This window comes from Carya illinoinensis, chromosome 5, assembly GCF_018687715.1.
Source record: "Carya illinoinensis cultivar Pawnee chromosome 5, C.illinoinensisPawnee_v1, whole genome shotgun sequence".
NCBI classification, from domain to species: domain Eukaryota; kingdom Viridiplantae; phylum Streptophyta; class Magnoliopsida; order Fagales; family Juglandaceae; genus Carya; species Carya illinoinensis.
In genome coordinates this window covers 10,235,178-10,255,107 of record NC_056756.1, presented here as the reverse complement: position 1 = coordinate 10,255,107, position 19,930 = coordinate 10,235,178, and the positions used below count along the sequence as shown (strand labels likewise).

At 38.0% G+C, this 19,930-nt stretch overlaps 4 protein-coding genes across 8 annotated transcripts; all 4 read left to right on the top strand.

Moving 5' to 3' along the window:
• Positions 1-794: 794 nt before the first annotated feature.
• LOC122308988 (G2/mitotic-specific cyclin-2-like) lies at positions 795-4,477 on the top strand. 3 transcript variants are annotated; one of them, XM_043122295.1, is made up of 10 exons: positions 799-1,184; positions 1,330-1,462; positions 1,722-1,767; positions 1,862-2,014; positions 2,118-2,240; positions 2,717-2,806; positions 3,153-3,374; positions 3,469-3,567; positions 3,675-3,856; positions 3,984-4,477. In XM_043122295.1, the coding sequence occupies exons 1-10, from the start codon at positions 1,031-1,033 to the stop codon at positions 4,120-4,122; spliced, it is 1,341 nt and encodes a 446-aa protein (XP_042978229.1). In that variant the 5' UTR covers positions 799-1,030; the 3' UTR covers positions 4,123-4,477. The 3 variants fall into 3 exon arrangements, with proteins under 3 accessions (XP_042978228.1, XP_042978229.1, XP_042978227.1); XM_043122293.1 differs by having other exon boundaries at positions 1,327-1,462; XM_043122294.1 differs by lacking the exon at positions 2,717-2,806 and having other exon boundaries at positions 795-1,184; positions 1,327-1,462.
• Positions 4,478-4,723: 246 nt separating this feature from the next.
• LOC122308990 (sorcin-like) lies at positions 4,724-7,406 on the top strand. The gene is made up of 10 exons (XM_043122297.1): positions 4,724-4,885; positions 4,978-5,036; positions 5,110-5,150; positions 5,279-5,310; positions 5,470-5,498; positions 5,608-5,644; positions 5,811-5,867; positions 6,104-6,180; positions 6,536-6,609; positions 7,080-7,406. The coding sequence occupies exons 1-10, from the start codon at positions 4,802-4,804 to the stop codon at positions 7,097-7,099; spliced, it is 510 nt and encodes a 169-aa protein (XP_042978231.1). The 5' UTR covers positions 4,724-4,801; the 3' UTR covers positions 7,100-7,406.
• A 1,475-nt stretch (positions 7,407-8,881) lies between these two features.
• On the top strand, positions 8,882-16,496 carry LOC122308987 (alanine--tRNA ligase, chloroplastic/mitochondrial). Of its 3 annotated transcripts, none has more exons than XM_043122289.1 (13): positions 8,884-9,071; positions 10,097-10,204; positions 10,305-10,513; positions 10,695-10,873; positions 11,384-11,462; positions 11,856-11,990; positions 12,125-12,274; positions 12,436-12,546; positions 12,666-13,583; positions 13,852-14,124; positions 14,538-14,747; positions 15,213-15,370; positions 15,794-16,496. In XM_043122289.1, exons 1-13 carry the CDS (start codon positions 8,933-8,935, stop codon positions 16,128-16,130), a joined length of 3,006 nt encoding a protein of 1,001 aa, XP_042978223.1. In that variant the 5' UTR covers positions 8,884-8,932; the 3' UTR covers positions 16,131-16,496. The 3 variants fall into 3 exon arrangements, with proteins under 3 accessions (XP_042978225.1, XP_042978223.1, XP_042978224.1); XM_043122290.1 differs by lacking the exon at positions 8,884-9,071 and adding an exon at positions 9,221-9,262; XM_043122291.1 differs by lacking the exon at positions 15,794-16,496 and having other exon boundaries at positions 8,882-9,071; positions 15,198-15,323.
• A 1,436-nt stretch (positions 16,497-17,932) lies between these two features.
• On the top strand, positions 17,933-19,697 carry LOC122308989 (expansin-like A2). Its single transcript, XM_043122296.1, has 5 exons — positions 17,933-18,114; positions 18,296-18,405; positions 18,493-18,671; positions 19,005-19,137; positions 19,236-19,697. Exons 1-5 carry the CDS (start codon positions 18,003-18,005, stop codon positions 19,476-19,478), a joined length of 777 nt encoding a protein of 258 aa, XP_042978230.1. The 5' UTR covers positions 17,933-18,002; the 3' UTR covers positions 19,479-19,697.
• The last annotated feature ends 233 nt before the right edge of the window (positions 19,698-19,930 follow it).

Sequence of the window (19,930 nt, the reverse complement as noted above, 5' to 3'; positions counted from 1 at the left end):
AATTTTCATTCACTCGACGCGCACCAGAATTGAACCCAAATGACCCATCCACACTCATTAAGGAAGACAGTGTCGCGGTTTGTTCTCAAATGTGGTAGGAGAATTTCTGTGAATGCGACAGGTTAGTGACCAATTTGAGTTCTTATTTACACCGGTTCCAGTTGTGGGTTTTGGCTCACCAGAAGGTTAGAGCCGACGAGACTGGGGCGTATATGACCCGGGGCTCGATTGAAAGGTCAACCCTCGAGGACATTTTGACGTTGCAAAATGCGGTGTTTGATGATAGGTTTAGGTGGGTGGAATTGTGCAGATGGAGGAACGTCACTCGGTATCGCTTGGTAGAGAGACGACGTCGTCGATGGCGGTGGGCAGAGGAAGGTGACGCGATGCTAGTGAGGGAGGAGGTTTTTCGCAGGGCAAATTCGAATTGGGGAAAAAACACTACTGACTGACAAAACGCACGTATTGCATTTAAATTAATAATAAAAAAAAAACAATAAAAATGACACCACGTATGGTGTGCAAAATGTGCAGCTGTGCAGTTGTGCATGCGTAGTCTTACTCGAGAGATTTATATATGTTCGCTTTTTTTGGGCCATTGAAATATTTGAATCAAAGCAACGTGCCGCTAGACTAACCATCGCTACCTTTCGTTATTATTTAGATCGGACGGCCACTGTTCACTAGCCGTTAAACTTCAAAAAAAAAAAAAAAAAAAAGAGGAGGAGAAGAGGAGGAAGGAAAAAACAAAGAAATAATCGTACGTGGCAACCAGCTCCACTTCTCAGTTCCGCTTTCCATCATTCCATGTCGTTTCCTTTTATTCTCAGGAATACTCACTCTCGCCCATCCTCTACTGAGTTTTACTCTCTCTCTCTCTCTCTCTCTGTGTGAGAGATTTAAAGAGCGGAAAGACACTGGAAACTTCCGTCTTTAAGGTTGTTTGTTTATATTGTCAAAACCTTATGGTATTGTTTCTGTCGATCTTCTTGTTCTTGTTTTTCTTCTTCTTCTAGACCATGGAGTTTTCATGTTTTTCGAATTGGGGCATCTCATTCCATTGATTGCTTTAAGGGTGTGTGGAAATCGGGTTTATTGTTCTTGTGGGTTAATCTTGAAGGTGATTAAAATGGGTGGATCAAAGGAGAACTATCCTTGTCTCATTAGACCCTCAAGTTTTCAAGGTAAAGATCAAATGGTATTTCTACATTTCTGGTAATCTGGTTCCCAATCAATTCTTTAAACAACATTTATCCGTTTTAGTATGTTATTGGAATTCATATTTATAAGCTCTCATCTTTCTGTTTTTCCTTCCTAATTCAAAAGAAGGTCCAAGAATGGGGGATGCCAAGTTTGTGCAGGAAATGGGACACAATCATCGGTTGGTTCTAGGCGATATCGATCAGAATGTTGTTGGGGTTACCTTAAACCATTTCGTGGTCAACGAGGCAGAATTCAAAGGGTATAATCATATCAGATTAAATGTTTTGCCTGACATTAAGCTTCATCTTAGTTAACTTTGCTACACTATCTTTCTAGTTGACCTCGCTGCAATACGTTAGGGAAAGACGTGATGTGCAGTAAGATCTCATCTATTTTGGCAGTAAACCAATTACTTGGTCAAGCACACACTTCTATTGAATTTCCCTTTTACATTTGATTTAATAATAAAAATAATAACTCATCGTTAGTATTGAATTGTTTTCCTTGACGTTGTATAGGAAGTTTGCAGCACAAATGGTCCAGCAATGCCCTGGAGGACTTTGTGTATAATTCAAGAAGAATATGTTTAATTTCCTTTTGTTTCTGCTCTATTTAAACCAAACTGAATTTGTACTTATTAGAATGATTGTTCGATCAGGAAGCTAAGAAACATACCTCATTGGCTCCGAACCCTTGTAGCTTGGACGATAGCACAATTATTGATGTGGAGGAGTGCGAGGATGCAAGTGATGGTGGAGTTCCGATGTTTGTGAAGCACACTGAAGACATGCTGGATGAAATTGATCGAATGGTATGTGCTCCTGTAATTCTAACGCTCTCTCTGTTGAAATGGGTTTAGACATATATCTTTGGTTGGGCAGCATCACTAGATAACTTGCATTGAGTTTCCATAGGAAGAGATCGAAATGGAAGATGTGGAGGACCCAGTTATTGATGTCGATAGCAGCGATTTGAAAGATCCACTTGCAGTTGTTGAATACATAGATGACATAATTGCTTACTGCCGGAAAACTGAGGTAATTTTTATCAGTTGAAACGCATATTTGTAGCGGGTAGTGCTCATTCAGATTATCTGTATCCGTTCAAGTTCAAATTGTGTAATCAACAATTAATTTCTGCTAGCATTGTTTACAACTATATATGCGATCTTCATAATAAAGGGCATGTGGGTGTAGAGGAGGGGATCCCCCACCCTGTGCCTCCTTGCGACAGGGGGGGTGACATCAATCTGCTTCTCTCGTCAGATTAGCTAAAACTCTTGAATCCATTTTAGGCTTCTTAACTTTATTCTCATGTGAATCTTGATGTACAATTATCCCGTCTCTACAATGTGTATCTTTTATTATAACCCATGTTTATAAAGAAGTTCATCCTTGAGAGTTAAACAACTTACGAAAAAGTTTTTATCTGCTATGGGAATGTCATTAATCGGTTAACTTCATCCATCGTGCAACATTATCTATATCTCATTCACTTAATAACGATCATGCAGTATTCTAGCTGTGTTTCTCCAAATTACATGACCCATCAATTCGACATCAATGAGAAAATGAGGGCTATCCTTATCGATTGGCTTATCGAGGTAAATTATTATGACCTTGATTTGTTTCTTTGAAGCTAATTATAGAGGATGCACTCGATCATCATGTGGAAAATACCCCTATTTGTGTTTTTTTTTTCCCAATAGAAGACTTGAAAAGCCTTTTCATTGCCATTACTAAAGATTTAAATTCCCTGCATGCATGGGTTTGATATCTGTGTTCTTTGAAAATGCATGATATTAATTTCACCATGCTTTTGGAGATGAAATCATTTCCAGTGATAAGGCCACTTTGAGACATCTAAGCGATGCTAAAAAGTTTTGTTATTTATTTTTTCTAGAATTCCGAACTGCTGGACATGACAGATGAGATTGATTGCATGAACAGGTTCACTACAAATTTGAGCTGATGGATGAGACATTATTCCTCACAGTGGACCTCATAGACAGATTTCTAGAGCGTCAAACAGTAATCAGAAAGAAGCTTCAATTGGTTGGACTGACAGCAATTTTATTAGCCTGCAAGTATGAGGAGGTTTCGGTCCCTCTTGTAGAGGATCTTCTTCTGTTATCAGATAAGGCATATACAAGGAAAGAAGTTATTGATATGGTAATATCATATATCCCCCAATGGTTCTCACTACTTCTTTCCTCCCTCTCACTGTTAAAAACTAACAGTGCTTAATGATTTCCCTTGCCCATAGGAGAGATTAATGGTGAATAAATTACAATTCAATTTGTCGGTGCCCACCCCATATGTGTTCATGAGGAGATTCCTTAAGGCAGCCCAATCCAATCAAAAGGTCTATAATTGGATGTCAATTAATCATATGGATTTGAATTAGTTTTTTTTTTTTTGTCGAAATGATGCTGAAAGTATGTTCCACTTCCACTCATGAAATTGAATCAGCTGGAGCTCCTATCCTTCTTCATCATTGAATTATGCCTTGTGGAATATGAAATGCTCAAGTTTCCACCATCTTTGCTAGCTGCTGCAGCAATTTATACAGCTCAATGTAGTCTTTACTACTCCTTTAAGCAATGGAGTAGAACTAGCGAGTGGTATACTAGATACTCACAAGATCAGCTTCTGTGAGTTGTTTATATGCTTTATTTTTTTTTTTTTTGGGAACTTTCTTCAAGTTTGAACACATTATCATCGGACGAACTATAATTTATTTACTAAACAATGATGTTCACTTTCAAAATGTGCCAACAGAGAATGCTCAAAACTGATGGTTACTTTCCATCAGAAGGCTGGAACTGGGAAACTCAATGGAGTGCATAGGAAATACAGCACATGGAAGTTCGGCCACGTGGCAAAAGCTGAACCGGCACGCTTTCTCCTAGATCTTTGACACAGCTGAAAAGATATTGACAAAAGTTTGTAATGTTGAGCTTTCAAGTTTGTGTAGCAACCGTGTGCAACAGAAGTTGCCCCGAGGAAGTCAACCATGTTGGGTTTCTTTTGTTGTCAACCATGTTGATGTCTATGTTCTTTTAATATTGGGGGGGTTGAATGGAGCAAAGTATGTTCCTTTTTGTCTTATAATTGTTTTCACAATGGTTTGCTTAATGTTTGTCAAGATCCAATTACCTCATGGTGGTATTTTGATCTGTTTCCTGTTGAGTCTGAATATCCATGAAAAGTCATTTCTATGTGCCATTTCCCAATTGATGGATGGAAAAGTAAAATTCCTGTGGTTGAATCCAGGTTGCTGTTAAAAGGGTTCCATTGGCGTAGAAATTGATAACAGAAATAATTTAAGTAGAGGTTTGGTGACATTTTACTTGGAATTTTCCCATGCAAAAACCTCTATTATTATTCATAAAAAATGAACTGATGCAGATAGATTTAAACGGGCATTGGGCATCTGTACATTTAAACGGGCAAATGGCCATTGGCCAGATGAAACGACGTCGTTGGTATAATGCAAGATTTAATAGTGAAAAAAGGAAGCTGTTCAGTACTGTTCTTTTACTTTTTTTCAATTATCGAGCACAGAGAGAGAGAGAGAGAGAGAGAGAGACAGGGAGATGGAGAACGCGGCGATCCTGAGGGAGTGGTTCGAGAGAGTGGACTCGGAGAAAACTGGAAACATCACTGCTCCTCTGCTCAAGGTCCTTTTTCTTCTTCTTCGTATCAATCTGTGATTCTGTACTACTAATTGATCTCAATTTTAATTGAAACGATCACTTTTCCCCATGACCAGAGAGCTCTCGCTGTCGGTAACCTCGAATTCCCTCTCTCGGTCGTTCAGCAGATGATCAGGTCTTTATTTCATATCTTTGTCATTCTCATATCCCGAATATAATAAATTGAACTTGTATGACGCTTGTTGCAGGATGTACGATTTTGATAGGAACGGCACCATGAGCTTCGATGGTGAGTGGATTTTTAGATTCTTTATCGATTTCATATTTTCGGTGATTTTCCTCACTTATATTGACTTTGGTGCTTGCTTAAACTTGATTGTCTTTCTGATTTTGGTTTAAATTTGTCTATTTTCTCAGAATTCGTTGCGCTCAACAAGTTCCTTCTCAAGGTGTTCGACCTTTCCATGAATTCAATCCACCTTTTTTTAAATTTTTAATGAAAACTTTAGTATTAATGACCAACTCTAGCTATAAGTCTCAACGGCATGTAATTGATTACCATTTTCAATGGCCACTCGCTTTATACTGCTGATTCCTTTGCTTTGCAGGTTCAACAAGCTTTCTCTGACCTAGAGAGGTGATTTTCTTGCTTTTTGTTTCAGAAGCTTATTCGGTTACATGTAATTGTAATGTGAAGTAACATAACCTTAGTATTGTCTTTTGCCATATCGGGTCATTTTTTGCAGAGCTCGCGGATACATTGTTCCGGATGAAGTGTACGAGGTATTTTTTTTGTTGTTGTGGTTGTATACCCCCCTTTTTTATTTTTTATGAATGTACGTGGTCCCTTGTTTCTATTTTTGATACTATTAATGAGAAACCATGTCATTCCCCACCTCTCTTTTGCCCAAATATGTCTTTTCCTCAACTGCTGAGGTATTGGTTGCAGGCGTTGGTGAAGATTGGTTTCTCACTGGACATGCCTGCTTTTTACACAGTTTGCGAGGTATGGCTTATACCTTGATAAACAAGACTAGAAACTTTTGTCATGAAAAATTGTGTGTAAAACTCTCTTCAGGGTTGATTAAGAGTCTTGTTTTTTGTGCTCTCTATTCCCCACAGTTGTTCAAGTACATATTTGAGAATTTTATCTGTTTAATGACATAAATTTTACGCTTGATCCAAGTGTTCAACTGGTTTGATCAAGTTGAGAATGCTTAGGTTTTTTTCTTGATTGCTCAGAGCTTTGATCAAAAGAAGAATGGGAGATTTCGGCTGGATGACTTCATATCTCTTTGTATATTTTTACAGTCTGCTTGGTAAGTGTCCATTATATTCCAGAAAACTGCATGTTTGATGTTACACCTTTTATACTTTGGGTAATATGAGCAGCAATGTAAGGTAATGGTGCCATTAAAATGGTGCAGTGGGTATGCATGGTCACCATGGGGTGATTTTGGTCTTAAGTTTGATTGGGCTCATTTTAGTCTTGTAGCTGGGTTCTTCCAAATGGTCCACAGTAGCACAGTAAACTCATTTTCCATTAGAGGCGATTCACACAAAGTGAGACCCATTGAGTCTATAGTGAATAATACTTCTAAATCGAACCAGGAATTCTAATCTTTAAATATTATTATTCTCATTGTGGTTATGTTCTAATTTTGTTTCCTGCAGGAATTTATTCAATTCATTTGATACAGCAAAGCAAGGCAGGGTGACTCTTGATCTCAACCAGTTTGTCTACTGCAGTGAGTACTCTGATTCTCCCTAAGAAAAACTAAAAAGCTCATGGTTTAAAGTTAACTTTTGTATTGCAACCTTTCATGGCATTTTTAGTTTTCTGGACCACTTCAGATCTTTGAGGCAATCAACCAAATATAATTTCAGTGCCCAAAATGCTATCCTTTTAAAAATTTTACCTAAATATGTCTGCCATTTTCATTTTAAAAACAGTGATCTTGCGGTGAGGGAGGCTGGTTAATTTGGGGCTCCAAAATCCAGTGGATCCGCTCCGAGATCCGCTTGATTTTGAAATACTTTCTATCTTTGTAATTAAAATAAGAAAATAAAAGAAAGGAAAAAATGATGTAGTCCACAGAGGGCACACTCCCTAACCGTCAAAGAGTTTAAACCACCGATTTTATGGGTGCCAGTTTTGTCAAACATCTGTTGTCAAGTACCATATTTTAACAAGTTAATGCATTCTTTTCTTGTTCAGCTGCGAATTGTAGAATATGAATTCAACTTCAGAGTACCAGGCAAAGGTGACCAGATGCTGTACAATGCCTTTGAACATTTTGTTGGATGTTCATGAATATATTTCATTTATCCTGGGATTGACTAGATTGTTTTATATGTGGCTTACACTAAAAAATGCTTATTTGAATATTGTTACCGTAATATTTTAGATGGTGCATCATATGATGAAATTCTTTTCTCTGTATGTGTCATGAACATATACAAGGCCAACCTAGAGCTTTGTCTTTCTCAAACCGATGTGTATTGAAAAGCCAATCTTCAATGACAATTCAGATTGCTTTGAGTTCGTCGACCCTGAATACCCACAGATTTCTTTGCAACCTTTTGGGTCGATGATTGCTATAAGAAGAGTGCTCTTGCAATCTCCATAATTTGTGATTTAGCATTATTGTCAAGTGGGGCATTGGTTTCTAATCTTCAATTTTCTTTTATGCTCCATGTATGGTATATATCATCAGTATGTCCTGATTTTTGGCGTTTGCTCCCTCGCGACTTCATTAGTCTTTTATGTAATGACACCATGACCTAGAGTAAACTGAGTTTTTCCTTAACTTAAACATGGCAAAAACTCGTACTCATCCAAAACATCATACGTTTCTCACAAGAGTAAATTAGAATTTCGTCCATAATTTTTGTACTGTCAGTGCAGAATTGTTTTCTCGTTCCAACCAAAACAACAGTTTGTCTGCTCCTCAATTTTTAAATTTTTTTTATTTTGTTGTTATTTTACACCAAAGCTATCAGACTCAAATTAATTTTCAAACAATATCCATTCGGTTATATAATCTGCTTCTAAATGTACAAAACTGAATTCTTTTTCACGTACACAAATCTAAAAATAATAAAGATGTCAAAAATTCCGTAAAAAGGCACAAGAAGTCTACGTAGTTGGTTCTGTCCTAAAGCAATTGAACATGATCCCGAGCTTTGTCACGTTGCCAAAGCAGTCAGAGTAAAGCCTTCTCTAGATCTTCAGGCATGTAAATAAATCACATACTCCAAGAAAGTACCATCACAAGGCAATGTGATGGGTTCATTGCTAGGCAGTCCAAAGACTCCAAACTACTCAGACATTCTCAAGAGCTCCCCGAAGATCATTTTGCTGAAATATACAAGAAAATGGCCTTTACTGGCCACTGAAGATTGCAAACCCACATCACTTTGTATAGATGAAATCCTCTAAGGCTTATTAGCAGCCATCCTCTGCCACTTCTTTGCCATTACGATGAGCCTTCTGGGGTTTAGAATGAGGGGGGTTCTTAACAAGCAATAAGTAGGAAAGAGCTCTGGAGGTGCGATGTTTCAGATGCTGGATCTTGTGTTCTGTATAAAGTTATGTATCCACAAGGTTAGACAGCACCAAACACTGCTGTCATCTTTTGTGTTAGGCTGATGGCCATGTGATTATCAAACCAAATCGATGGTTGGGATAGTGGGCATGGCATGTCTGTTCTCTGTTTGGCCATCAACAACACGTAAGGGTCGGCCATTGATGCTTCTTGTTATTTATGCAGAGGCTTTCTGTTTCAATTTTCTATCTTTTTAATGCCGCCGTTTCTTGCACCTAAGAAGGTCCTGAATTCAGGACTCGAGTGTCGAGAAGTCCATATTCCTGACTTGGGAATGGGTCATCCAGAAGCCCAATAGACCTTTCGTTTGAGCCCGAGCCCAAAATAAACCCCTCGAAAACTTCGAATTAACTCCAAAAATGTGAACCTCTCAAAAGCGGCTTATCCCCTCCATATACACCAACGTATATAAACTATAAACCACCATTTTGAAAATCAAGACAAGCCACGGGGAGACTCAACCATGGAGACCCTGAAGCTCCCACACTCTCTACACTGCGGCCACGGAGGCAAAAAAGCTCTCTTCCCATTTCCCTCTTCGAGCTTGTCTCCCAGATCATCCTTTGCAATCTGCCCGAACCGCAAATTCGCGCTTTCCACTGGTACTTTCTTTCAAAACTCTACCTTTTGTTTTTTTCCGGTTCTCTAGTTAGAAACCGTTCCAGCATTGCTTTTTAAGTGTAATTACCGAAGCTGAAGGTTTGAGAGCTTCCCACATCTCCTGCTCATCAGGGATAGCACTCAGAAGACTACTGTCCTCCTCCGTGATTACTGGTGTAATTTTCCCCCGGAGGTACTGTGGAAATTGGGGGTTCGTAGAGGAGTATATCTGTTTAAAGTACTCAAACATATATATTATTCTCAATAACCTCTCTTGAATTCAGCCAAACCCCCGTCTCTGGTTTTTAGAAATTTTTGATAAGTAAAATTTCAATGGTTTAAAATTTCTTTTACCCACTACACTGAGAAGTAGAAGACTAATAAATTCATAAAAACCCACTCATAGATTGGTGAAAGAATGAAAACCCAAAAAGAATCTGAAAGAGAGATTGAATAAAAGTTTAATATATTTTTGGACACTATATTACTGCTTTTTGGAAGTTATTGTCATTCAAGAAGTCTAATACAAGAAAGAAATGAAGTTTTTAAAATGATTACACTTGTTTGTAGGATTTTTGAGATATGGAGTACGGTTCTGTATGTTGTGCTCGTGTTTTTGACATATGATCAATTGCTACTATTTCGGAAGCATTTTTGTAATTTTTTTCGGATCACATTAGATAGGTAAAGCAATCCTTATAAAGAAATAAAATATATTTCGTCAAAATGGAGTTTCCTTTCTCTCTTAATTGATTTCAACATGTCATCATTTTAATGAAATATTCTTTATTACGGGACCTTAATGAGACACTTTTATCCTGGAGGGAATTACACAAGCACTTTAATTGCTTGCCTTTTAAGTTGGTCCTAATTTATTAATAATCTAATTTTACACTATAATTATCTCCCTTGAATAATTATTCTATTGTGGCACTTTATAATAGATTGATGTCCTTTCAAAGCATTGTACTAGGTTCTTACGGTTGATGCACGAGTTTTCTGAATATTGATCTTTGGGATTATGCAGGTCTTTTTATGAGAACCATTACCATGGTTTCTCCTAATATTTTCCCGCGTGGGCATTGTGATCTAAAAGAAGCACAACATGCGCATTTTAGCAAAACCAGTGCATCAGGTTGCTGTTTTTAGGTGTATAAGTTTTTTATTACAAGCTTATAAATTTTCCTTCAGCTTCTGTCATCAAGGGATATGAAATTTACTGCATGAATTTTCAGCATCGAGGCAGACCATGACTGAGGAACTGATGGAAGATACATCAAAGGATGACCCTGTAAGTGGGGATTCTATTCGCCGTCGGTTTCTTAATTTTTATGCTTCCCGTGGTCACAAGGTTCTTCCAAGTGCTTCTTTGGTACCAGATGATCCGACAGTTCTACTGACAATCGCAGGAATGCTTCAATTCAAGCCTATATTCCTTGGAAAGGTATAACGAAACTTCTTGTTAAACTAATGTCAGGTTCCTAGAATATTGTCATTGAACTAAAAAAAAAAAAAAATGTCTTTTTAGAAGGTAACTCTCAGAATCAAATGGTCTAATTAGCATGAAAGACTCTTGAAGAATTGTTTATTATATTTTTCTGATGGTGTTAACATATCCTGTTCAGGTTCCCAGACAGGTACCTTGTGCGACAACTGCGCAAAGATGCATACGTACCAACGATGTGGAGAATGTAGGTCGAACAGCTCGGCATCACACATTTTTTGAGATGCTTGGAAACTTCAGTTTTGGAGATTACTTCAAGAAGAAAGCAATTAGATGGGCTTGGGAGCTGTCAACCATCGAGTATGCATGAATTCTTTTGCTGCTAATGGGTCATTAACTTATATTTATATGTTCGTAGAAAAAGTAGTTATATATTGTGCTCTTTTCTTGACAAATGATTTCTTGTTATTGAACTGAAGGCAGGCTTCATTGCTAGTTAGTATATTATCCAGGCTGCTTGTGCAAGCGAGTTTATGGGTGTATGCAAGCAAAAATTTCATATGTTACGAATGAAGCGAGGGCAATATTGATGTTCTATGACAGGGACATCTGAGTCTCAACCAAAAATCAATTCCCCATAAGGCTAATGCCCTCTAAGGACAGAAGTGTTGTGTTTCTTTTTCAAGGATATAAACAAATTCTTTCTAAGATTCAATATGTTGATGTTTGTATTTGAGTGAGTGTGCTCTGGATATATATATATTTTAAATCTATCAAAACGAAAGTGAACAGTTAGTATATTGTTTCAGCATATTTTATTTTGCTAGGTAAGAAACTTATTAACTGACCACATACTTATTTTTCCTACAGATTTGGATTGCCAGCTGAGAGACTATGGATCAGTATTTATGAAGATGATGACGAAGCTTTTAAAATCTGGCATGATGAGGTCAGTCAAACAGAGTTCATAATTAGTTATATGTTAAACTTTATGTATGACTATTTTGCATTTGGAACTACATATACTCTTCCTCGTTTGTGGGACTGCATCTGGTTTTTAATTTTAATTTTTTACTATTATTGTTATCTGTCTTATATTTTTTAGTCATGGACTTGTGTACTGGAGTTTATGATTTTTCACATAAATATCAACATATCGGTATAAATTTTAGTCCTGGATTTGCATCCTGGAGTTTATGATCATCATCAAGATTATTACTTGTGTGAACTTATTGGCTGTATGTGTCTGTTTCCCATAAATCACATCATAACCTGGAAAAGAAAAAATATAACCAAGTGCTATTGTGGTTATGTACACTTTATAAGAAGGCTTTTGCTTCAGGTGGGGGTTCCTGTGGAGCGTATAAAGAGGATGGGTGAAGATGACAACTTTTGGACTAGTGGAGTTACTGGTCCCTGTGGTCCCTGCTCAGAGATTTATTATGATTTCCATCCTGAGAGGGGAATTTTAGACACTGTATGTATTGTACGAGTTCAAGTGACCATTGTTCATTTCCTAGGCTCTTCATCTTTGTTTGAAGGTGCAAACTGATGATTAGTTTATGATGGTGCTTTTTGTTTCTTTTACATTATTTTATGAATGATGTACAGGATCTTGGAGATGATACTAGGTTCATAGAGTTCTACAATCTGGTTTTCATGCAATACAACAAAACAGAGGACGGTACACTTGAACCCTTAAAACAGAAGAATATAGACACTGGGCTTGGTCTAGAGCGTATGGCTCGTATCCTCCAGAAGGTATTTGTTGGTTTGCCACAATACAGAAATAATGAAATGAGCATTCTTTCTTTCTTTCCTTTTTTACCATTGGGAGAGGAAATTGGAGTATTGATAGCAAACCAAGTATGATATTCTATGCTTCAAAACTTTTAATCACATAAATCATATTTTGCATGCAGGTTCCAAACAACTATGAGACTGACTTGATTTATCCCATTATAGAGAAGGCCGCAGAGTTGGCCAATGTGTCATATGTTCTTGCTGATGATCATACCAAGATGAACCTTAAAGTACACCATCTTTTATGAAGCTGACAATACTTTTAAGTTTCTGTTTCAACAGATATTTTCTCTTTCATAATAAATGTGCATGACTCCTCTATTAATTTAGTTATTATTTTCATTATCAGATTATAGGAGATCATCTGCGTGCAATTGTATATCTCATATCAGACGGAGTGTTCCCCTCAAACATTGGGAGAGGTTATGTAGTTCGGAGGCTTATCAGAAGGGCTGTCCGTACTGGCAAGTTGCTTGGTATAAAAGGGGACGGTAGGGGAAATGTAGAAGGAGCATTTTTGCCAATAGTTGCAGAAAAAGTAATAGAATTAAGCACTCATATTGATGCGGATGTAAAGGACAGAGCATCACGAATTCTTGAGGAGTTGAAAAGGGAAGAACTTCGCTTTGTACAAACATTGGAGAGAGGAGAAAAATTGCTGGAAGAAATGCTAGCTGATGCATTCTTGCATGCAAAAGAAAATGGAACTGCACCTTGCTTGTCCGGCAAAGATGCTTTTCTTTTGTATGACACATATGGGTTTCCTGTAGAGATAACAAAAGAAGTGGCTGAAGAACGTGGTGCAAGTGTAGATGTGAATGGATTTGATGTTGAAATGGAGAACCAAAGACGTCAATCTCAGGCTGCACACAGTGCTGTTAAACTTGCAGTTGGAAATGGTGCAGATATTACGGAAGATGTGCCTGACACTGAATTTCTTGGATATGAAACCCTTTATGCTAGAGCATTAGTGGAGAGCCTTCTGGTGAATGGGAACCCAGTGATGCAGGTTTCAGATGGAAGTGAAGTAGAAGTTCTGCTGAACAGAACACCATTTTATGCAGAATCAGGTGGTCAAATTGCAGATCATGGCTTTCTATATGTTAGTGATGGTGAAAGCCGAGAGAAAGCTGTTGTGGAGATAAAAGATGTCCAAAAATCTTTTGGTAACATATTTGTTCATAAGGGTACTATCAGAGAGGGAGTTCTAGAGGTTGGTAGAGAAGTGGAAGCAACGGTAGATGCAAAACTGAGGCAGCGGGCAAAGGTACATGCTTAACTGCTGGTTCAACTTTTCTTTTTCCCAAATTGTGAAGTCTAGAACACAATCTTCAGATGAGAAGAGGTTAAAACAAATATAGTAGTTATTAACTCGAGCTTATGTTCAAGCTCAAATTGATTTGGAAGGTAGAAAAGTCAAATATTAAATGGTACTTCCTGATCACCAAGAGCTACATCATACCTTATGGAATGTTTATCTTTCTATTTTCAGCACTTTTTAGTTTGCTGCCTAAATTTATTTTGGTATTTTGCAGGTTCATCATACTGCAACGCATTTGCTACAAGCTGCACTTAAGAAAGTTGTAGGCCAGGAAACATCACAAGCAGGTTCATTGGTTGCTTTTGATCGTCTCAGGTTTGATTTCAACTTCCACCGACCACTTCATGAGAATGAGATTGTGGAAATCGAAGGAATTATCAACAAATGGATTGGTGACGCAACACTTCTTCAAACTAAAGTCATGCCTCTTGTTGATGCAAAAAGAGCGGGGGCTATTGCAATGTTTGGGGAAAAATATGGAGAACAGGTTTGAAGCTTTGAAGTTTTAATAACAAATTTTTGCTTACATTAATTATTGTTTCCCTTTATACTCATTCCGCTGAGCTTCTTCAAAGTTGATCAGTCTTACCATTATATGGTTTATGGTGAGCATGATGAGAGTGATCAAAAGTAGGATTCTAAAGCATAACCAACTTCTTGGCCAGGAGGACCATATTTTATTTTTTCTCCTCTTGAATTATTGTGTTTCTTACTCTCAAGTGATTGCCTCTGTAATATCTGTTTGGTACAAATGTTTTACTGCAAACAATCTCGGAGGTCGTATTGTCAGGACAGGACATGTACTTATTTCAACATTCAACAGGACACTTTGGATATCCATAGTGTCTGATACAAAACCTTTTCATTCATATCTGTTTTATAGTACTTTGATTGTTATAGGTACGTGTTGTAGAGGTCCCAGGTGTATCGATGGAACTATGTGGCGGGACCCATGTCAGCAATACATCTGAGATACGTGGCTTCAAAATAATCTCAGAGCAGGGTATAGCATCTGGAATCAGACGAATAGAAGCCGTGGCTGGTGAACCTTTCATTGAATATGTCAATGCGAGAGATTACCATATGAAAAACCTGTGTTCCACTCTCAAAGTATGTTTTTTTTCTTTTACAATTGTTATTAATTGCAAAGTATGTTTTTTTTCTTTTACAATTGTTATTAATTGCAAAACTTATGCGAGCCCTTTCTTTGTTTTGCTGTATCCTTGAAAAGAATCGTGTGTGTTTTTCAGAGAACCATTTATTTAATGTTCATCCCTCTGCTAGTAACACCAGTTTTATCATTTGTGTCTAACCCCTGAGTTCAAACTTTTGAAAGAATCCCCAAGTCAGTGAGAATTTCTGACTGTGGGAAATTAAAAAATAGAACTATCATCATCAATCTCCCTCCAGCTCCAGCACTTCTATAATTTTAATTTGTTTATTGTACTACTCATTCTATAGGATTGGCTTTCTCTTCTTTTTGGTCCTCAGTTTTTGAATGCTGTATGGTGCCTTAGAAGGATATTCATGACTAGAACAAGAATCTTTAATATGTTTTAGAGTTTCCTTTTATAGGTGAAGGCTGAAGAAGTAACAATCAGGGTAGAAAATCTCTTAGAGGAGTTACGGATGGTAAGAAATGAAGTTTCTGCTTTGCGAGCGAAGGCAGCAGAATACAAAGCATCAACTGTTGCGAGCAAGGCATTCCCAGTGGGCAGTTCAAAAAAGATCATGTATGTATCTGCCTCCATACATACACGGTTACAGTTCGTATACATATGGATCCCTCAAATCTGCCCTCTCTGTCCCACCCCCACCAAAAAAAAAAACCTTAAAAATAGAAAAAAAAAAATTCACGAAGAGAAAAACTTAGATATGCAAAACAGAAACGGTGAGAAAATTATTCATTAAGATATGCACATTATAGCCCAAGATACACCAAATTATTCTTGACATCATATGATTGCGTCATCCCCATTTGTAGTCCTTGAAACCTGTGTGAGCTTGTGAAGTAGTCAGATGCACCAAATTTTTCCTTGTCTTCTGCAGTATTTTCAAGATGCAATATAATTTCAAAAGTATCACGAAACACTTCCATGTAGAAAGCGTTATGATGTTTAGCTTCTTTTTTTGTCTTTGAAAAACTTCCATTTCAGGATATTAGTTGAGTGCATGGATGATATTGACGCTGATTCACTGAAAAGTGCGGCTGAATATCTGGTGGATGTACTACAAGACCCAGCAGCTGTGGTATTGGGTTCATGTCCAGGTGAAGGAAAGGTTAGTTTGGTTGCCGCATTCACTCCTGGAGTTGTCGATTTAGGAGTACAGGCAGGGAAGTTCATAGGACCTATAGCTAAGTTGTGTGGTGGGGGAGGGGGTGGCAGGCCCAATTTTGCTCAGGCAGGTGGGAGGAAACCTGAGAATTTGTCAAGTGCCCTCGACAAAGCCCAATCAGAGCTTGTCTCAATCCTGACTGAGAAGGCAAGCTGACATCTACGCTTATTTGATTGAGTTTTCTTGTGGAAAGTTTACACAAGCACAACTTTTGCTCCTCAAGGCTGCTGTGCAATTCTTTGTTTACAACTGCTGAGGTTGTGCGCATTTGCGTCTTTTCCTCACACAGAAATGGATGTAGATTGTGATAATACCCTTTGAGTAGGGGAAAGAAAAGATACACTATAGCCTGTATAGAAATGCTTCATTGGCTCCAAACACTTAGGATCTAGTCTTTCACTCCAGTATGGCTTTATCGCAAAACTTCATTTTGTAGCAGGACCTAAAATCTGGGTCATGCGATTGTCATGTGGAAAACAATTACTTTGGAGGATGAAAGACTGGTAATCATTTGGAAAACAATTGTTATCATTCCTTGAAAGCTTATTTCCTTAATGTTCTAATCTAACTCAGGTTTTCAAGGATTAGAAAAAGAAAACTTGAACAAGAAATTCAACTATGAGAAAATGAAAAGCATTGCGCTCTAAAGCAGTATGTGGATACTGAAAAACCTACACCTTTAATCTGCTCTTCACTTTCCAGTTTGCGTGCACTTTTATGCATATATATTTTCTACAATAGTGGTTTAAATAGTCTTATACAATAATGGGGTTTGATAATATTGCAACTTCGTGCACAAACTCTTTATCTCTATGGACCAAACCGAAAGTTGCTACACATTTGTCATTGGCAGCTGGATCCAACAGCTTTGATTTGATGATAGCCTTGCAGTGGTATACACCCAAGAGTCCATTGACGAAGTGATGAATGATGATGCCAGGAACAACCTGTTTTTTTGGGGTAAAGTAAGCAAAACGCCTACAGTATAACAACTTTGACTTGAGTGGAAACCACTAGAGAACCGTGTGTGAAAGCCTGGTTGGCTGGTGAAAAAACCAGATTTATTGTTTAGTATATACCTTATGCACAAAACAATTTATAATTATCCACTACTGAGTACCAGTCCTTGTAGCATATTAATATAGTTTAAATTTCCAGAAGTGGAGGTCTTCATGAAGTTGTTCTGTTCTTTCTTTCGTTGAGCCAAAAAAAAAAAATTCTGAAAAAAGGGTTATTTGAGGTTACTGTGCTATTGCCGCTGCTTATAATTTTCCTAATTGCCGACAACTAAGCGAAGAAAATGATATATAAATCATGAATAAAAATATTATGGAAAGCTCTCCTCCGAAGCCCTCTAGATAGCTGTTTAAATTTTGGCATTATTCTTGCTTTAGAGGTGGGGTTGGGTAAGACTTTGTTCTTATCTTTGCACCCATTGACAAGAATCCTCATATTCAACAAACTTTATCAACTTAAATGTTCTTCCCTTTTTGTTATTGTGGCTATACGCGGGAACACATCAGCAAGAGCACACAAAATTCCTCTCTTCTTCTTTTCTTTTTTTTTTTTGTTGTTGTTTTGGGGAGAAAATCATACTGTAAAAAAAAAAACGAACAGTTTTAAGGTTTATCTGGCAAATGAGATTACTTCTATCTTAAAACAGGTTGTCCCCTCACAGACTCGGAGAGACAAATACAATGGCTTACACACAGCATAACTCTTTCAGTTTCCGAGTTCTCACAGTCACAGCACAGCTGTTTTTGCTAAGGCAGAAAGAGAGTTGGTGAGAACGACCCCATCCCAATTTGCTTTGTCCCACCGCGTTGGCACAAATGCTTTTCTTTCCTTCTTATCTACGCCTATCCCACGTCACTACGTAATCAAATCTTTGATCCCATATACAAAGAACTACCAAAGTTGTAATTGGAATTTGGAAATTGGGAAATGCTGACCTGTAGTCCACACTCATCTACCAACGTGTATATATATGTACCTCAACCATTGCCCTTCCTTGACACTCGTAACAAAATGGCCGTCTTTATTTGCTTCCTTTTCTTTCTTATTTCATCTGCAACTGCTTGCGATCGTTGTGTGCACCAAACTAAGGCTGCCTATTTCAATAAAGCTTCAGCACTTTCATGTAAGATGCTTTTGTTTTTTTATTTTTTCCTTTTTTTCATATTCTTTTCTTGTCTCTGTTTGATTATTTTGATGGATACTGGTGTGATAATTCTCGGTGAAATTGAAAAGGTAACACTGACCCAGATTTTATTTTTGTGAAATACTAAGCGGGTCTTTCTTGTTTTGTGGATTTGATGCAGCTGGGGCTTGTGGGTATGGTTCCTTGGCATTAGGCTTCAACAGTGGACAACTTGCAGCCGGGGTTGCTTCCCTTTACAAGGATGGAGCTGGTTGTGGAGCATGTTTCCAGGTGCGTATAGATTAATCACCTCCTTTCTGTTGTTTGCTAATTCTTCTACCGAGTAAACTTGTTTTGATCGGGGGCCACGTTTGGCAGATACGATGCAAGAACACAACTCTTTGTACCAGAGAAGGGACTACAGTGATTTTGACGGATCTTAATCACAATAACCAAACAGACTTTGTTCTCAGCAGCAGAGCTTTCACGGCTATGGCTCAAAAGGAAATGAGCCAACAAATTTTGAAACTAGGGATCATTGACGTGGAGTACAAGAGGTAAGGATATTAATAATTAAATCTCACTCTTAGCTCCCACTTCAAGTCCAAATCATAAGCAATTATTGACTCGTTAACCCTGCCCCACCATATGTGGTTTTGTTACACCCACCGCATAGAAAAGTCCATATGTGGATAATACTATAGTCTCAGCGGGTCAGCCATTTTCCCCTTGGAGTCCTGGACAAAAACCAAGCACATTTAATGTTATTAACGGTCCAATGTGCACAAAATAATCTTGTGAATCTGCATCATCAGATGCTTTGGAAAGAAAATGGCATAACACCATACCTCGAGCACTAAAATCCAATCTTCTTGGTTGCATAAAACCAGGGTGCCTTGTCAATACGGGAATCAGAATTTGGCCGCGCGAGTGGAAGAATCAAGCCAAAAACCACATTACTTGGCAGTCAAATTTCTGTATCAAGGTGGTCAGACAGAGATAGTGGGTGTGGATGTGGCTCAGGTGAGCCAAAAGCTTACAACATTTGACTTGTTAAACTATTTGACTGTTCAAATTTAAGGTAACATACTGATCATAAAACATTATTGCAATCTTCCCAGGTTGATTCCTCGAACTGGGGTTTCATGAGCAGAAATCATGGGGCAGTCTGGGACACAAGCAGAGTGCCATCTGGGGCGCTACAATTCCGGTTTGTAGTTACAGCTGGGTACGACGGGAAGTCGGTTTGGGCAAAGCATGTTCTTCCTGCTGACTGGAAGACAGGAGCAATATATGACTCTGGAGTTCAAATAACTGATATTGCACAAGAGGGCTGCTCTCCATGCGACGATGGGACCTGGTAATGAGGGAAATTGGAACTGCTGGTGTGAATATATTTAGGTCCAGATTAATTAGTTTAGAATCTCAGGAAATAAGAACACGAATTGGAGCTTTCAACTGCGTTTAGGAGTTCTGAACTTCATTTTAGTGGGACAATTTTGTCACCTTTCACATAAGATGTTCTTAATGCTGTCTAACATATTTCATTCAATGGTATAATAAAATATCCGAGATTCCTTCCACCTTGTTCCTATCCGATTCCCTCTGATATGCATACCTATAATGCATATGTATGACTAGCAATGCGCCGAGAGGAAGTAAAAAAATAGACTAATACTACAGTAGTATTAGCTGTTTATAATATCGACAGGACTTGATGTCGAAATTTGACAGGAAACCACCATAATACTGCAGTTGCCACTTGGTACTTTGGATGAGAAAATTAATTGCTTTGAATGCGAGAGCACGATGTCTC

Excerpts from the sequence above, each read along its gene's own strand:
- LOC122308988 (XM_043122293.1), top strand. The coding sequence starts at position 1,031 with ATGTTTTTCGAATTGGGGCATCTCATTCCATTGATTGCTTTAAGGGTG. Across the intron at positions 1,463-1,721 it reads AACGAGGCAGAATTCAAAGG|GAAGTTTGCAGCACAAATGG; the intron begins GTATAATCATAT and ends GACGTTGTATAG. Across the intron at positions 3,857-3,983 it reads TACTCACAAGATCAGCTTCT|AGAATGCTCAAAACTGATGG; the intron begins GTGAGTTGTTTA and ends ATGTGCCAACAG.
- LOC122308990 (XM_043122297.1), top strand. The coding sequence starts at position 4,802 with ATGGAGAACGCGGCGATCCTGAGGGAGTGGTTCGAGAGAGTGGACTCG. Across the intron at positions 5,645-5,810 it reads TTCCGGATGAAGTGTACGAG|GCGTTGGTGAAGATTGGTTT; the intron begins GTATTTTTTTTG and ends TATTGGTTGCAG. Across the intron at positions 6,610-7,079 it reads CAACCAGTTTGTCTACTGCA|CTGCGAATTGTAGAATATGA; the intron begins GTGAGTACTCTG and ends TTTCTTGTTCAG.
- LOC122308987 (XM_043122289.1), top strand. The coding sequence starts at position 8,933 with ATGGAGACCCTGAAGCTCCCACACTCTCTACACTGCGGCCACGGAGGC. Across the intron at positions 10,874-11,383 it reads TGGGAGCTGTCAACCATCGA|ATTTGGATTGCCAGCTGAGA; the intron begins GTATGCATGAAT and ends TTTTTCCTACAG. Across the intron at positions 13,584-13,851 it reads AACTGAGGCAGCGGGCAAAG|GTTCATCATACTGCAACGCA; the intron begins GTACATGCTTAA and ends GGTATTTTGCAG.
- LOC122308989 (XM_043122296.1), top strand. The coding sequence starts at position 18,003 with ATGGCCGTCTTTATTTGCTTCCTTTTCTTTCTTATTTCATCTGCAACT. Across the intron at positions 18,406-18,492 it reads GTTGTGGAGCATGTTTCCAG|ATACGATGCAAGAACACAAC; the intron begins GTGCGTATAGAT and ends CACGTTTGGCAG. Across the intron at positions 19,138-19,235 it reads TGGGTGTGGATGTGGCTCAG|GTTGATTCCTCGAACTGGGG; the intron begins GTGAGCCAAAAG and ends CAATCTTCCCAG.